The sequence below is a fragment of the Acomys russatus genome, chromosome 9 (assembly GCF_903995435.1).
Source record: "Acomys russatus chromosome 9, mAcoRus1.1, whole genome shotgun sequence".
NCBI classification, from domain to species: Eukaryota; Metazoa; Chordata; class Mammalia; order Rodentia; family Muridae; genus Acomys; species Acomys russatus.
In genome coordinates, this window is record NC_067145.1 from 51,437,783 (window position 1) to 51,455,256 (window position 17,474).

General features: G+C 44.7%; 1 protein-coding gene across 1 annotated transcript in view; it reads left to right on the forward strand.

Annotated features, from left to right (window-relative positions):
- The window catches only part of LOC127193642 (uncharacterized), an 87,859-nt gene extending 74,404 nt beyond the window's left edge, over window positions 1-13,455 (forward strand). Inside the window, exons 2-3 of the mRNA XM_051150874.1 lie at window positions 11,890-11,952; window positions 13,330-13,455. Of these exons, the coding sequence (XP_051006831.1) occupies window positions 11,890-11,952; window positions 13,330-13,455 (189 nt within the window). The remainder of the gene's footprint in view (window positions 1-11,889; window positions 11,953-13,329) is intronic.
- Window positions 13,456-17,474: the final 4,019 nt, after the last annotated feature.

Here is a 17,474-nt window from a genome sequence, read left to right on the forward strand (position 1 = left end):
GCTAGTGCTTGTCATTGATTGACCTCAGTAGGAAGCCAGAGGCAAAGGGAACCCATTGATATAGTGTATCGACAGACACAAGGAGAAGGATGCTGGGGGTATGTTCTTCCTCTGTGATGGAAGGACTTAAATGTCAAGAATATTATCTAAGACTTTGTTCCCTGAGCACTTTCACGAGCACCGCCACATCCACCTTCCTGGCAGGTACCACCACTCTGGAAGACGTTTCAGTACTTAGCTCTCATGACCTGCAGATGAGGACGTGTGCCTCAGTATCCCTGAGTGCCTTGCTCTTAACTCCGCACCAGTTCTTCTCCTGCAATGACTGTTTTCCTTCTGAAGGAGCTCTTGGAAGACAAGACCATGTACTGGGTCCCCGTGGTCTCTCTCATATTAACCCAGGGGCATGCAGAGGGCTGGTGTTCCATCACTGCTGGTTGCATGAATGCTGTTTTCCAGAAACTGAAAGAAAGGTTGACATTAGATCAGAATAAAACCCTCTCTAGACTAAAGTTCAGAATTGGTCCAAAGGCTCTGAGGGGTTTGAACATCTGGAGAATGTTAGCAGTAGCTGTGGGAAGCATCAAACCATCAGGAAGGTGTGGGTGGAGAGGGTGATCTGGCTAGGGGGAGATGTCTTCAGAAAGGAAACTCCATCTGATTTCATTGTAAAGGAACCTTGGACACTCCTGAACCAACACTCAAATAAACAACCTTTCCCTTTCTGGAAGCTCTGACAAAAGAGGAACTGAGACAAAAGCCTTACGTCCTGTTAAGAGATCAGAGGCACTGCCAGAAGGGGCTGAACCATCAAAATCTCCTCCTCAGGCTTATTGCTTATTGGTGTGTGTATGTGTGTGTGTGTGTGTGTGTGTGTGTGTGAGAGAGAGAGAGAGAGAGAGAGAGAGAGAGAGAGAGAGAGAGAGAGAGAGAGAGAGAGAGAGAGAGAAAGAGAGAGAGAGAGAGACAGACAGACAGAGACAGAGAGAGAGAAAGGGTGCACATCTCCATCTTCATGGTCTAGAAATGGCTCTGCCAGGTTCTATCCAGGAATAAGAACCGGACACAGGCACAGTTACAGATGGACAGAGGGGAAACAGAAGACAGAAACACTTGGACACACTTTTCACTAGTGCGTCCCCCTCCCCTCTCATAACTCCACCCATGGCTTCTTGCTGAGCTTCCCTATGTGCTGCCTGGGTGCTGAGGCTAGTCGGCAAACAATGCGTGTTTGCCGAGTGATCACTGTGTATAAAGCAACAGAAATTCTATCCATTGTGTTGATTTTGGTTTTGCCCTGGAGTGCCTGAGTTGTCCTGAAGCCATCAGATAGACATGACCTTTATGACCTTTCCAGCTATGAAGGAAGTTGAAGCTGCTGTTCTAGAGATCTCAGCATGTGTTTCATGCTTTTTCTATTTGTTTGGTCTGGAGACATCCCATGAGGTGTCAGAGTCACGGTTACCTTTGTTTTTGTTACAGAGAAATGAAGCCTAAGAAAGAGCAGGTTTGGTCAGATCCCCCAGTCATGGTGGAGGGTAAAGTGTGTCGTCTGCTTCTCATTTTCCACTATGATATACTGTCTTTCCATAATGAGGGTTCCAAGCCTGTACATTCAGTACTTAGGTGGCTGAGGTAGGAAGATTGTAAACTTCAGGACAGCCTGGGCTATGTAGAGATTCCATCTCAAAAGCTCAATAAAATATTATATAATAAAACAAAGTGTTGACAAAGGCTAGTGGGGAGTACATGACTTATTTTATTGACGCTAGTCTCAAAAATGAGAGCGATGTGCCGACCCTGGGAAACCCTTGAAAGTCCTTGAGGCTTTCCAGGTATTTTGAGAACAAAATTATAAATTCCTGAGTTATATGGCATGGCTGTCGTGCAATTAAAAGAGCTATCACAATTATATTAAAAACAATATTGTTGGGGTAAAACAATGGCTTAACAGTTCAGAGAGCATGTTGTTTTTTCAGAGAACTTGAATTGGATTCCTAGCACCCACATGGTGTCTCAGAACCATCCATAATTCTTGTCCCAGGAAATCTGATGCCTTCTTCTGATCCATGCAGGCACCAGACAGGTGGGGAGCACATCCATACGCGTAGGTCAAAACACTCACATAAAATGTCTTTAAAAGAAAAAACTGTAACCAAAATTAAAAAATAACATTGCTTTATAAGTTGTCTTTAGAGATATACTTAGCAAGGACCCTGTGTGTTGGGTTGCGCAGGAAATAATAGTCTCTGGCTCCTTGGCCAGCATTTCTAATTCTTTAATCGGCATTCGAGAATGTTAACAAACTTTTTATTGGTTCTTTGTGAATTTCATATCATGCACCACAATCCCACCCACCGCCCTTCCCCTCATACCCACCCTCCACCCTTGCAACCTCCCCCAACAACAGAGGGGGAAAAAAATCTCATTGTGGAAGCTGTGGTGCATCACAGTGTGTCCCACAGTATACCCTTTTGTCCACATTTCTTGGCTTGCAAATGTTCATTGCAATGACTCATTGGTCTGCTTCGAGGCCTCTGGCTTCTGTTTCTCTATCAACACTGGAACCTCACTGGGACTCCTCTAGAATATCCTGCTGTTGCCCTGTGTCATGGAGATTCTATAGCTTTTGGATCTGTAAGACTGGCCCCTTCATGCACTCATAGATGGCGTAGATGTTGAGGTGGGCCAACTCAAAGCCCTGGATCTGGGCCTGAGAGATACCTGAGCTGGTCAGCCTTACTGGCTCTCATACTCTCATGCCCTCTGGGCCTGCTCACCAGCAACTGCCCCCCTTCTTCCCAGGTGAGATACAGGGCCTGCTCTCCTGAATGTAGCAGTTGGTGAAGTACATGGCCAATTCTCTCACTCTCATGACCACAGAGCCAGCTCTCCTGCTTGCCACAGATGTCAAGGGACAAGGGAGGGAAGAATGCTGTCTGTCCCTTCTCTGTAATACCTTACAGCAGACAAGAGGCAGAGCCAGCTCTCCTGAGACCATGGCCTTCAGGATGGCTCACCTACAACCCCCACACCCAGGGCTAGCTCTATTCTGCTGATCAGCCAAGGTGTAGGGGCAACTCTCCTGAGTGATACAGCAGGTGAAGGGCAGGGATAGCTCTCCGGCTTTCATGACCACAGGGCCATCTCTCCCTCCTGCCATAGGTAGCAAGGGGTAAGGGTAGGAGAGGATATCTCTTCTTCACCCATGCTGCCAAATGTCAGACAAGTTTTAAGGCCAACTCTCCAATGCTCATACCCTGAGGGCTGGCTCATTTGTGCATCTGCCATCTGGGTTAGCTCTACTCCACTGCCCAGGTGAGAGGCAGGGCCTGTTCTTCTGAGTGCTGCAGCAGGCAAAGGGCAGGGACATAGGAGAGGGCTCTCCTGTTCTTATGACCCATTCAAGACCAGCTCTTTTGCCTGCCACTTGTTTCAAGGGCAAAAGGGAGTGGAGGGGATCTCTTTCTCACTGACACCATGGCAGAACAGACAAATGGCTGGGCCTGCCCTCTCACACTCACACCCTTAGGCCTGGCTCACCCATGCCCTTGCTACCAGGTTCAGCTCTACTGTGCTGCCCAGGCAAGGAGCAGAGCCTTTTCTCTCAAGTGGTCCAGCTGGTAAGGGTCAGGACCAGCTATTGGAGAATCTTAATTAAGCATTTCTTCCATGGATGAATTCAGATCATACTTTAAATTCATGTAGGCAATTTATAAATTGTACTTTGTATCAACTGAAACTCAGGACATGTAGTTGGATACCAGACTGGAGCCAAAACTTCACCACAGCTTCAGCTTTGGGAAGAGCTGGAACAATTTAGGTTAAAAAAAAATCACCATGAAGTTCCTGTTTGTTCTGGAAGAGTCTACAGGAAACCAAAGGGGTTGTTGGGTGTCACTGCTTATGGCTGTGACTTCTGCTCATGGATATAATTCAAGCTTCTGCAAATGACAGGGTTTACAGTGAGTTCTGAATGAAAGACAGGACAGGGCGTGGATCGCAGAACTCTGTGATCATCTTCAAGATTCCTAAGAAAGCCTGGAGGGAATGCTCACCCTGGAGGAGTTTGAGGCAGCCAGAGATACTTCTTCTTTGCTTTACTTTCTGAAGTCTCTGTGTTAAGTTTGAGGGAGCAACAGGAACCAATAGCAGTCTGTGTCAGCCTCCTCATTGTTGTGTCAAATGCCTGAGAGAAGTGGTTTAAAGAACAGAGGGTTTGCTTTGGCTCCTGGTATGCCAGCTCTGTTGTTGGGCTGTGGTAAGACCAAACATCCTTGTGGCAGGAGTATACAATGGAAGAGCTCGCCTCATGGTGGCCAAGAAGAGGGCGGGGTGGGCAGGACACACCCTCGGTGTTCTAGGCCCTCTGGTCTGTCTAAGTTTCTACACTTCCCAATCATGCCACCAAAACTATGAACCCGTCAGTGAATCAATGCACAGAGGACATCAGCACCACATGACCCTGCCAGCTGTTAAGGAGTAGATCTACCAGACAGGGACCAAGTCTCAGCACTTTATACAGGGACCAAGTCTCAGCACTTTATACAGGGACCAAGTCTCAGCACTTTATACAGGGACCAAGTCTCAGCACTTTATACTCAATCCACAACAGAAACCACCTCACCACGCTCCTTTTCCTCTGTTAGGGTTTATTACATTTATTTATACTATGCAAGTGTGTATGCGTGGCTGCGGGCATAGGCCTGGATAGTTACAAGAATCACTTCTTTCTTTCCACTATATGGATCCTGGTGGGACTGACCTCTGGTTATCAGGCATGGTAGTGAGCTTCTTTACCTGATGAACCATCTCTTTGTCCCCTCCTTGAACTGCAATCGATAGTGAGTGGAGGGCTTGGCCTTGCCTTTCTTTGAGGTCATATGACTATGGTGTTCACATCTCTCATACACAAACTGGGGGGGATTTCCACTCCACCTCCATATACAGCTATTAAAGCAACAAAAATATTGATTTTATAAATTGTATGAATGGAAAAGTATCAGATAAGTGTGTGGTATTGGTTATTTCTTGAATTAATATGAAGATAGAATAAAAATGATGCCACAGGTTTTTTTTTTCATTCTTTCATTCACAACATAGTTATGAAACATTTGACATAATTCTTTGTCTGAATGTTTTGTTTTTCAAAATCCATATGTTAAAAAGATAATGTAAAATATAAGGAAGGCTGAAGTTTAGGAGAGGACTGAGCTATGGTGGGGGTGCTCAGAAATGGGACTAGTGCCTTCATGAAAGTGGCCCAAAGAAACTCATTCACCATGTTTCTCATGGGAAGATGGAGCTGAACAGATACCATCTTTTAACTAGCAAGTGGGTCTTTACCAGACAAAGAGTCACTTGTCACCTTCATCTTGAGATGCACAGGTTCTAGAACTATGAGAAATACACCTCTGTTGTTTAAGAACTGTACAATCTATAGTGTCTCGTTATGGCAACGTGAGTGGACTAAGCCATGCCTCCCTCTCACACTGTATACTGTCTCCCAGGACTAGTATCTCTGTGCTCCAGGCCCTAGCCTCCAGTCAGTGTCACACATTGTTTCCTGGCTCTTCACTTTTAGGCAAGAAGATTTCTGTGAGGGAGAGTTTTCTTTTCTTTTCTTTCCTTTGAAACGAGATTTATTTTCATTTTTATCTAGTAATGTGCTTATAGATATGCAATGGAAAGATTAGAGGCTATAAATACGTAGCTGAAAATTCATGATTCTTTCTTGTCATTTGCTCATAATCCAGAGTGCAAAGTACATATAGAATCTATAGATTCATCTATACAGGTGACCAATCAACAATATAAGTAGCCAGTCTTACCTCCTCCGTTCCCAAGTAGTTTGACAAAAGTTTAGTTTAATTCCAGCATTGTTTACCACCCTCATTTGACATTGAACTTTGGACTAAGAGCCATAAGGATGTGTCGAAGTTTCCTGTGCATCTGGGCCTGAGTGTCCTACCCTGTGAGAAAGGCTGTTTATTCCTGTGCTGTTCTTGACCTGGGCTCTGTAAACCTTGAGACACACAGGGATCTTTCCCTGGAGAAGCTCATTCCGTTGCAGAGCTATCTCTTCTACAGTCCTCTGCTTTGCATCTCTGTAGTCAGTCATTTCTTCTACTATGCATAAAGTTTCAATACAGTGCACCTGCAGGTGTGCACGTGAAGTAGAAGACAAAGAAGGAGGTTAAAGGTCACCACCAAAACCTCTTTCCTAATTGACCTTCTGCCATACTCACTGTAATTGATGTGCATTCACAGAGAAACTCCCATGTTAGTGGCATTCTGGTGAAAAGTGCTGGGTATCATAGTGAGCAGGGAGTAATCCTAGACCTATGTCATATCCTCCTCCACTGATGTCCGGCCTTCCACAGACCTGAAAATCATGGACTAAATCATGACCATCGACTAAAACCTCTAAAACTGTAAACTCCAACTGAGAGTTCTTCCTTTAGGTTGTTCTTAGGTACCCCTTGCATCAACAAGCTAAAGAACACACTGCATGGGGATGGAGGACAGCAGGTGCAGACTGTCAAGACTGCTCTTGGGAGGAAAGCATGTGGAAGGGAAGGAAGCAAGACTGCCATGACCAAATGCCAGACAGAAACAACTTAACTGAAGAATTAGTTCTGATTCACAGTTTCAGAGGGTTCAGCCTAGGGCTGCTTGACCCTGTGACCTTGGGGAACATATTATGGCAGTGTGAACGTGTGGTGGAAGAGCTTCTTCCCCAATAGTGGGCAGGAAGCACTGGGGGCAGGGACAACACCCCACAGAACTGTTTCTTCCAGTAGGTCCTTTCTCCTATCTTTTCCACACCCTCCCCAAATTAGCAAGACCTGGCGAGGAGACGAGTACTCAAAACACCAAACTATAGAGGGCATTTTGCATATAACACTGGCCTAATCCTGCTTCGGGTACAGTTAACTGGGAGTTCAGTTGCTGTCAGCAGCTGCTGTTCCAGCTCTTGACTCAGTTTCACCTATGTGTGAGAGCAAAATGGCAACCACAGGAGGGGCATGGGGAAGAGGGAGCAGAAAGAAGACAGCTGAGAAACAGCGTCCTTTGCACATGCCTGAGCCCTGCATGAGTGAACTCAGAGAAGTCGTGCTTGCCTGCCCAAGACCAAGCTAGACAAAATTTCAGCATGGATGGGAAGATACTCAAGGCCTTGCCCGTAGCTGAGGAGAGATTAGCCATTGATGGCTTCTAGGAGGAGGGGGTCGGTTTTCTTCAAGGATGTGGCCGCTGGTACAATATTTGTGCTCTAGTGGATGGCTCAACGCCTGTGCACAGATGGGCAGCACTAATTGGACCTAGTTGGTATAAAAAAGGACATGAAGTTGGGAAGATGAGCATAGCGGTAGGGGTCTAGGAGGATTGGGAGAGTGGGTAGAAGGTGGCTATATTCAAAGTACATTATATGTATATTCTCAAAGAATAAATGATATATATATTTTTAAAAATATGGCAACTACAAATAACAGCTCTAACCTGGTCAGTGGCCTTAGGTTTCAGGGCTAGTGGGTAAATCTGAGACACAGTCCCAGAAGTCCAGAAAGAATTTTGGCTCTTTTAACTTAAAAAAAAAAAAAAAAAAAAAAGATTTGTTTATTTATCTGTTTACTTGTTTGTGTGTGATTTGTGTGCATTTATTGGGTGTTCGTGTGTGTAGTTATATGTATGCCACAGTGTATGGAAGTCAAAGAACAAGCTTAGGTGTTGGTTCTTATCCTCTACATAGTGTGAGGCATGGTCTCCTGTTGTTTACACCAGCGTTCATCAGGCTAGCTGGCTGGCACCAGGAATTCTTTTGTGTTCACCTTCCATCTCACTGTAGCAGCACTGGGGTTACACACACATACGCGCGCGCGCGCACACACACACACACACACACACACACACACACACACACACACACACAGAGCCTCATGTTGCTTTTACACGGGCTCTGTGGAGTCTAACTCAGGCCCTTACCCTTGCTCAGCAGACACTTTACTCTTGGACCTATCTCCCCTGCCCTAGTTACTTTTCATTAGTTCTGATTGGATCACATGACTCTTAGTTCAATGGATTGATGCGCATTGGTCTGAGTCACAGGGAAGCCAAAGGAGCCACAGCCTCTTCAGAGCAGGGCAGGTTCCCTTAAGTGGGACACACAATGAATTCCAGGAAGCAAAATCAGCCGATGTTCCTCCAGGTGGGCTGTTGTCATTTCATGGTAGCATTGCTGGGAAAACCAGCCAAGAACAGATTCAGTGGCTCTCACACTCAAGAGAAGGGACATGTGCACTTACAGCCTTCTTTGTGTAAATAGAACATGGTTTATACTGCTGAAGACAGATGCTTGTTTAGTCTGCAGCCAAGAGGAGTGCAGTCACCCCTCCCACTGCTGATTCTTGTGGGCTTAGCAATTTTCATTAAAGAAAAGCTGGGGTAGGGGCATTTAAGATGGAGTACTGAGGATATCCGGAGGGAAGCAAAGGGGCTGTGTTAGTCCATGTTCCTGAAAGTTAGAGCGATTAAAAAAAAAAAAAAAAAAAAAAAAAAAAAAAAAAAAAAGCAGCCTAGGGCTAGAGAGATGGCTCAGTGATTAAGAGCACTGGCTGATCTTCTAGAGGACCCGGGTTCAATTCCTAGCACCCACATGGCAGCTCACAATTATCTGTAAGTCCAAGATCTGATAGCTCTACGCAGACATACACGCACGCAAAACACCAATGCACATTAAAAAAAAAAAAAAAAGTGAGCAGTCTAGCTGGCATTAAGAGATAAAGAATTGTTCCGTCTATGAAGTGACTTTGTTTGTGTATCTTTGGTCTCTTGATAGATTTACCACGACCACCACCACCCCATGGCTGTATTATAAGATAACTCTTCATGTTTCTATTATGTACAATTCTGCCTGGCTTTGGGAAAAAGGAATTCATGTGCATTGGTGGGATTATGTTGTGTAATTTGCATGCCATTTGCTGTATTGTTAATTTACACCCATTAAAGAAAGAAAAAGGCAAGTTTCATTCAGATTTCTTTGTTTTGTTTTGTTTTGGTTTTGGTTTTGGTTTTTCCAGTCAGGGTTTCTCTGTGTAGCCTTAGCTGTTCTGGACTCACTTGGTAGATCAGGCTGGCCTCGAACTCACAGAGATCCGCCTACCTCTGCCTCCCAAATGCTGGGATTAAAAGTGTGTGCCATCACAACTGACAGTTCATTCGGATTTCTTGTAACATAAATTTGAGATAGCTGGGCGGGGGTCTTATCTACTGAAGTTACCCATTCAATCCTATTCTATGGGTTTTTAAAGTTGGACAAGTTGAGGCATCTGGTCTCCAACAGGAACCTTTGGAGATGGCATTGGACCCTTGGAGAAACACCTGTCCTTGACACAGTTGATATTAATTTCCTTTTGAGCCAATTCTGATGTTAATTTGATGACACTAGATTTTATGAATTACAAAGCACATTTCTCTGTCACTAACTGAGCTTGAGAGTCTGGCGGGGCTCTGACCCAATGAGACATTACTTAGGGACTAGGCAACTCGGAACACATTGGGAGTGTTTTTAGGATGTGTTGAAGCAGTGTTTCAGTTCTGTGGTTGAGCTCCAGTTGTACAGTAGGCCGGATTCTCATATATAGAACTTCATGTTCACGTGCTTCACCTACTGGGTTAAATTCTCAGAAAGAACGATGAGCAAATGGGAGGAACGCCAGGCTAGGAAGGAAGTTGAGGAGGCAGCTCCCTCACAGAGTAACCTAGACTCCGCCCAGAGGTCGAGATAAAGAAGTGACTCACCACAAATTCATCTTGCTAACAAAGCTAGAGAGGAGCCCCACTAATGCTCCTTTAATTCATCTCCCTTACTCGTAGCTCTAGTGTTGGTGGTGTAACAGCAGTAGCTGGTGTCACTAAAAAAAAAAAAATTAGTTCTTGGGGCCAAGAAAATGCCTGAGTCGGGGAAGCATGAGGACCAGAGTTCAAATCCCCAGCACCCCTATAAAAATTGCTGAGTCCAACAGTGAGTGCCTGTTAGCTCAGCACTGGGAAGGCAGAGGCAGGAGGATTCCTGAGCCTTGTTGGTTGCTTTGTCTTGCTCAAGCGGTGAGCTCCAGGTTCAGTGAGAAACCCTTCCTGAAACACTGAGGTAGAAAGCGATAAAGGATGATACCTGATGCCAACCTCTGGCCTCCACATGCACTCACACATATGTGCATCCTCCACACAAAACACACATGTACCACACGCTGCATGCACATGATGTTTTAAAAGTCTATCACGATGCCTCAGTAGTGACATACCATCTCACCTCAGTGTAGCTGTTATACATGTTAAAATGTGGAGAAAAAGAAACGCATACACTAGTGGTGGGAGTACAAGCTACTTCAACTGTTCTGGGGGAACAATATGTATGCTCCTCAAAAAAAAAGAAACACAAAAACAGAACTATTATGACTCACTATTCGACTGCTGGTTCCGTAGCCCAGAGAGATGGAATCAGCATGCTAAAAGTACACCTGCACAGCTGCGTTTATGTGACGCTGTTCTCAGCAGCTATAGAACCAGCCTAAGGGCCTATCAGTGAATGAGTGAATGGTAAAGAAAATCCACAAACAATACAATGCCATCCATCCATACATATAATGTCCCGCCATCTGCTACAAGGTAACTAGGCAGAAAGGGCTATACTATGCCACATATTCCTTCTCACTTCTGTAAGTAAAACTGTCTAAAGGCTTCATGTAGAACATCGACTGTCATGGCTGTGGAATGGTTAGGAAGTGTGCATAAAAAAGATTGGATTTGATTAGAACACACTGAGCAGCATTAGTATGCATTAATCAAAACTAAGCATGATTAGTAAAGGTCATTATAGCAGTATTCAGAAAGGATTATGTATACCCATTTCCCAGACCCCCTCCCAAATAATAATAACTATTAGAACTGCAAAAAAATACATAGGATCAGCACCGAGCGTTAGAAAAGATAGAGCCTGCTTTCTTGGTCCCACTGTACAGCCAGAATTACTATCCACGGAGAAGCCTGTGACTCTTTCATCTAGGGAGCTGGTTCCTTAAATGCATTAGTCAAAGGGGCTCATGAATCGTACGGCTCTAAGAGTGCCATTCAAAGACTCTCTGGCATGATGAATGGCACCCAGAGATGTGTAGCCTAGCACCCTCACATTTCCTATTCAACATCTGTTGTTCATCCAAAACCTCAGTTCCTGAAGCTGGGAGACGGTTCGATTGTTCCAGTGTTTGCTGCAAGTGTGAACTACGTCTAAGCCACTGAAACTATGCAAAGCACCCAGCGTGATGGCTGTGTGATTGTCATGTGCCGGGGAGGTGGAGGCATGCAGATTCCTGGGGCTAGTCAGCCAGCAGCATCGTAGCTCAATCAGCAAGCTCCAGGTCAATGAGAGATTCTTCCTCAAAAAGCAAGATTGGCCTCTGACCTCCACCCACACCCACCAGCACAAGTACTGTACATCCTCACCCACACCCATAAACACAAACAAATATACACAGACACACAGGGATACCACACATTCTAAACCTCAGTTCTCCCCTGCCCCCGACACCTTTGGTTTTTTTTTTTTTTTTTTTGAGACAGGGTCTCTCTGTGCAATCATGACTGTCCTAGAGCTCACTATGTAGACCAGGTTGGTTTTGAACTCACAGAGAGAGAGAACTGCCTGCCTCTGCCTGCTCAGTTACTGGGATTAAGGGCATGCCTGGCTCAAACCTCCATTATTTACGACTTGGTTTAAATGTTTTTACTTTTGATCTCATATGAATTTAGATTTAGAAAAACGAGTGGCTCTAAGCTAATGCTTATTTTCACATTCTCTCTGCTTTTCTTGTTTCTGGGACTGGAATTTAGGAAGAAGGATTCCATCACGAGCCCCAGTGCCCTGAGCTGGAGCAGACGACATTATCAGGTAGAGTATGTTCAATGTGGCTTGTCTTTTGCTGGCTGCTGTTTCTCACATCTGGGCTCAGCTCTGCCCAAAGATTTGCAGATGACAAATGTTACAGATGATTGGAAACATGGCTAGACGTGTCGCTGGTGACATGATCCAGGCAGAACATCTGGGCAATGCCATCGTGCTACAGAAATAGTTTGTTCCCTTCCTTGTCTTCTTTCTCACACTGATCACAATTATGGATGAGGCAGCCTGCAAGGGAGGTGGTGCTGATGATGGTGATAGTCTAGGTGGTGCTGAAGAAGAATTTCAGAGTCCGTAATAAAGATAAGGAGTTCGTAAGATCCAGGTGGGAAGGAGAACACCAAGAAAACAAGGCCCTCTAAATCAGCCTGATTGATGCACATATGAACTCACAGAGACTGAAGCGGCATGCACAGGGCCTGCACAGGCCTGCACCAGGTCCTCTGTGTGCATAGTACATAGTATGGCTTCTAGTTTAATGTTTTTACGGGATCCCTGAGTGTGTGAATGAGAGGGTCTCTGGTTCTTGTGTTCTTTTCCTTCTTTGTTTATCTTGTCCAACTTCAATGTGATAGTGTTTTTCTTATTATATTTTATTTTGTTATAGTTTATTATTATCCCTTAGAAGCCTGTTTGTCTTTTTTTTCCCCCTAATGACAGACAGAAAGGGAGTGGATCTGGATGGGAGGCGCGTGGGGAGGAATTGGGAGGATTGGGGGGGGGGGGCATAATCAGGATAAATTATGTGAGAAATAAAATCCATTTTCAATAAAAAGACAAGGAGTATAGTTGTTTACTGAAATACTTATAATTATCTTGGGAGATGTTACTTAGATCCGTTTGCTGTTTTTCTTTTAAATGTTAGTGTGGAGTCGAGTATGTAGTTTTGCTGAAGTTATTAACTTCGTAACAGACTGACCTTGTGTGGAAAGAAACAAATCATGAGAAAGCCTATTAACTTCAGCCCGTCATCAGTGGTGATCATGAGAAGCAAAGGCCGGAAAAATAAACATTAGTGGAGAGAACTTAAGCATAACAAACACTAAATCTTAAGGTTCCCCGCCTTGGTTTCCTAGCGACTGTTGTGTTGTGCATGACTCAGGACTAAAAGATGGCTCCAGATAGGACGGTTGCTGGGAGAAGCTTATCGTTCAGTAGAAATCAGGCTGTGAGGTTACAAAACTGAAAGTAGTAATGGAAAGATGACGCAGAGCGAGAAAAAAGATGGTGCTCTACTCTGACATGATGGAAGAGAGGGGCGCAGCATCTTCTTCTACTACAGGTTATTTGTTTGCGTAGGTGCTCGTGTCATTGGACATGTGGGGCAGCAGAGGACAGCTTGCAGGAGTTGGTTCTCAGCATCCGCCATTTAGGTCTCAGGGATAGAGCTCGGGCTTGGCAGCAAGCGCCTCACCCATCGGGCTATCTCACCAGCACACCTACTCTTCCCTCGCTTCCATACCCGCGTCACCATCAAGTGCAACCATTTCTTCGGTTGAGTGCTTCTTCCCAGGACACCGTCCCCTTGCAGATCCCCTGTATTCCTGGCTCATTGGTTTGGGCATTAGCCCTAATAGTGTGCTCTCCAGAAAGCTTCCGTGACTATTTCACATTCCTCTCAGTCGCTCTTCACCCCGTGGCCTTTCCTCTTGAGCACCTGGAACAGTTATGCATACAGCAGTCATTGGTCAGTCCTCCTCCCCAACTCCCCGCTCCCACCCCTGCTCTTTTTAGACAGGCTCTAAGGTAACCCTGAACTTGCTAGGTAGCTGAGAGCAACCTTGATCCTCCTGCCTCTACCACTGAATGCTGGGATTACAGCTGTGTACCACTATACTCACTCTGTGTGATGCTGGGGAGTAAGCCCAGAGCCTTGTGTGAGGCGGACAAGCACTCTCCTGACTAACCCCAGCCCTTAAGAGTCTCTTGTTAGTGAGTCCTTTGTGCCCATTTGTGTAAATCATTGTCTTTCTTCTATGAGGAGATGAAGGTGGTTCGGCGAGGGCCAATTCTGTGCTTGGCCTGAATTTCTCAGTTACTTAATCAAATATGGGAGCCTGGTGGTGGCGGTGCGTGTCTTTAATCCCAGTACTTGGGAGGCAAAGGCACGCAGATCTCTGTAAGTTCAAGACCATCCTGGTCAACAGAGCAAGTTCCAGGATAGCCATGGCTATAGAGAAACCCTGTCTCAAAAAACCAAAACCAAAACGACCAAAAAAAAAAAAAAGAAAGAAAGAATCAGACATGGTATTTGTACTTAAGACACAGAATACATCTAAGAGAGATGTGTTTGTACCACAAAAAAAAAAAAAAAAAAAAAAAAAAAAAAAAAAAAAAAAATACTTTGAGATGTTAATGTCACCTAAGTGTGACTGGGAGTTGTGAAGAGGAGACAGTCAAGTTTGCACTGGGGAGCTGTGACCAGAAAGACTGCGACAACGCTGGGCTTGAGGACACTTGGAATGACATTTGGAGTTGGGAAGCAAGGGCATAAGGCAGAGTTGAAGTTACATCTCTTGTCCCAGAAAATGATTCTAACTGTCACCTTTGCACATTTGCCCTTGATTTTCAATTCCTCAGATAATGATCATTGCTGAGTCTGCACAAAGTCTGCCAACAAAGACCGGGAGGTCAGGAGCTTAGAATCGATATTTGTTCTGTTGGTCCAGTATCCACTGTAGCTTGAGGACATTTGTTCCCACATATGGGAGAGTACTGCCACTCTCCAAAGATTTTCTTTTGTGTGTACATGGGTAAGTGGGTACATAAGCATGCATAGACATGTGCATGTCAAAGGTCAACTTTAAGAGTGATTCTTCAGAATTTGCATCTTGGTTTTTTCTTCTTTGTTTTTGAGACAGGGTATCTCACTGGCCTAGAACTTGCCAAATTGGCTAGGCTGCCTGGTTAGGGAATAGGGATCTGACTAACTAGAGCTGCCTTTGTCAGTGACTCTGGTCCTCATGCCTGCACAGTGAGCACTTTACCAACAGGGCCATGTCTCTTGCCCTCTACAACGATTTTCCAAGATACAATGGACTCCACTGAATCCCATGACACGTTAGGGAGAGAAAAGCAGACATTCCATTTCCATTCTGCTAGGATCCTGGTCTATAGGACCTCTGAGGGTGCTGCTAGGAATCCAGCATGAAAGCAAGAGTCTCCTCAGCAAACATGCTCAGAATCAGAATGCAGCTAGAAAAAAATAGTTCTGCAGAAAAGGAGGACCGAGGCTTTGATGCTTAGAAGCACAAGACTGGTAAGGCGATGCAATTCTATCATCTGAGGACTCAGAAGCAGGAAGGACCATGGATTTTAAGCTAGCCTAGACTACATAGTGTGTAAGACATCTGAAGAAAGCAGAGGAGAAAAAAAGAAAGAGAGAAAGAAAGAAAAAAGAAAGAAAGAAACAGAAATCTAGGATCACAATTTCTTTGTGATTATTGTCAATTTAGATTTGGGTCATATGAATAAATGGCTTATGTTTTACTTTCTTAAGATGTATTTAAGTTTTTATTTATGTGTGTATCCATGTGAGTACATCTATACAACAAGTGAGCAGGTGCCCACAGAGGCCAGAAGAAGGCATCAGATGCCCTGTAACTGCTTTACATGTGGCTGTTAACCACCCAGAGTGGGTGCTGGGAACCAAACCTAGGTGCTCTGGGAAAGAAACAAGTCCTCTTGATCCCAGAGCCATCTCTCCAGCTGCAGTTTCTCAGTACTTCTAAAATCTGCTGGATTTACTGCGTGTTTACTATTGAGGCCTTTACTCAGGTTTTATTCTCTGGTGTAGACCATTTGATTGAGAGTGCCTATATTTGTGAGTCATGTATAAAGCAGATACGTTGTATTTGCTAGATTATTTCAAAAGTATGAAAATGTAATATACTCATTGAGAAACACATATTGAACGCCTTCTATCAGATATTGCATAAAGACTATGCCACATTGAGTGGCTAAGTGTATAACCACAGCACTATGCCTCCTGGACTTTATAGACAACAAGAAATGAAGCCATTAAACAAATTAAAAGAAAATATATGCTATACAAATGATAACCTTTAAATACGTAAAATGTAAATTATAGAGAAATCAGAGTGCTGAGGAAGTCTTGTCTTCATGGGCCTTATAATTAAACATGGCCTGTAATTTATAGAGACAGGGAGCCAAGAACAAAGGCAGGATATAGCACGCATGCAAACAGAGCGGAGGGCCAGGGAGACAGCGCGGTCAGTCAAGAGCCCACTTTGCCAGCATGAGGAACTCAGTTCAAGCCCCAGCCTTCACACTTAGAAAATCCCAAAGAGCCTGGCATGGTGGAGCATGTACTTCCTGTTCTCCACGGGGGAGAGAGGCCGATCCCTTGGGCTTCCTGGCCAATCTACTTGTCAAGTTTCTCATCAGTGAGACCCTGTTCCAAAATTAAATAAATAAAGTGGGGAGCTGTAGAGATGACTCTGCTCAAAGCATTTGCCATGCAAGCAAGAAGGTCACAGCTCCCAGACCCCATGTAAATGATGACTGGGCAGCACAGCTTGCCTCTAATTCCAGCCTTGGGAGGCAGAGCAAGAGGATTTTGCGAGAGCGTGTTGGTGAGGCAGGGTGGTCATATTGATGAAAGCTGTTCTTGATTTTGAGACCCCGCCTCAAAAGATAAAATAGGAGAGCAATAAAGAAAGATCTCCGATATTAACCTTTGACCTTCACACATGTGCCCATACACATGAGAACATGCACACCACACACACACACACACACACACACACACACACACACACACATGAAAAGGACAAAAGTCAAAATGACAACAGAAACATCAAAGTGGACAGTATCTGAAGACTGACACTTGAGGTTGTCCCCTGATTGACACATGCTTGTGCATACAAGCACACGTGCACACTCACAAACGTGCACATGCCTGTACACATTGGCACACACATGAACATATGCGTACAAACTCAAGAGTAGAGGGCACTGGAGCACGCAAAGGATGACATGAGCAGTTTGGGATAGTCAAGAATTTTCCCCAGAGAACATGATGTACGAAGCAGGTTGCAAAGGTGGATATAGAACTCCTTTGTCAACAGTGATATCAGCAAGGGCATTACTAAAGTGAAAACCAATTACTTTAATTGATCTCATTCAAAGCAATACCTATGTGGAGATCAGCCCTTTTCTTGGGCTGATGACCTAATTCATAGGTATCTGCCACTCTATCTGGCCTGAGATCTATAGTTCATATGCGTAAGGTTACCCAGGAAGTAATGACAGTTCCTTGGACGGGGGTGGGGGGGCGGGTGTGCTTAATCTTTATCACTGTCATTGTCCATAATCAGAAGAAACTGAGAAGGAGAGGAACAAACCTGTGTATGTCTTGTTTCCTGAGAACAACACCCCCCCCCCCAACACACACACACACTTCTTGGCAGCTGCTGTGCCCAATGCCCTCTCTGTCTGTAGTAGTCAACGCTTTCCAGAAAAACAGAACCACTAGGCTGTGTATTGGGTAAGATCT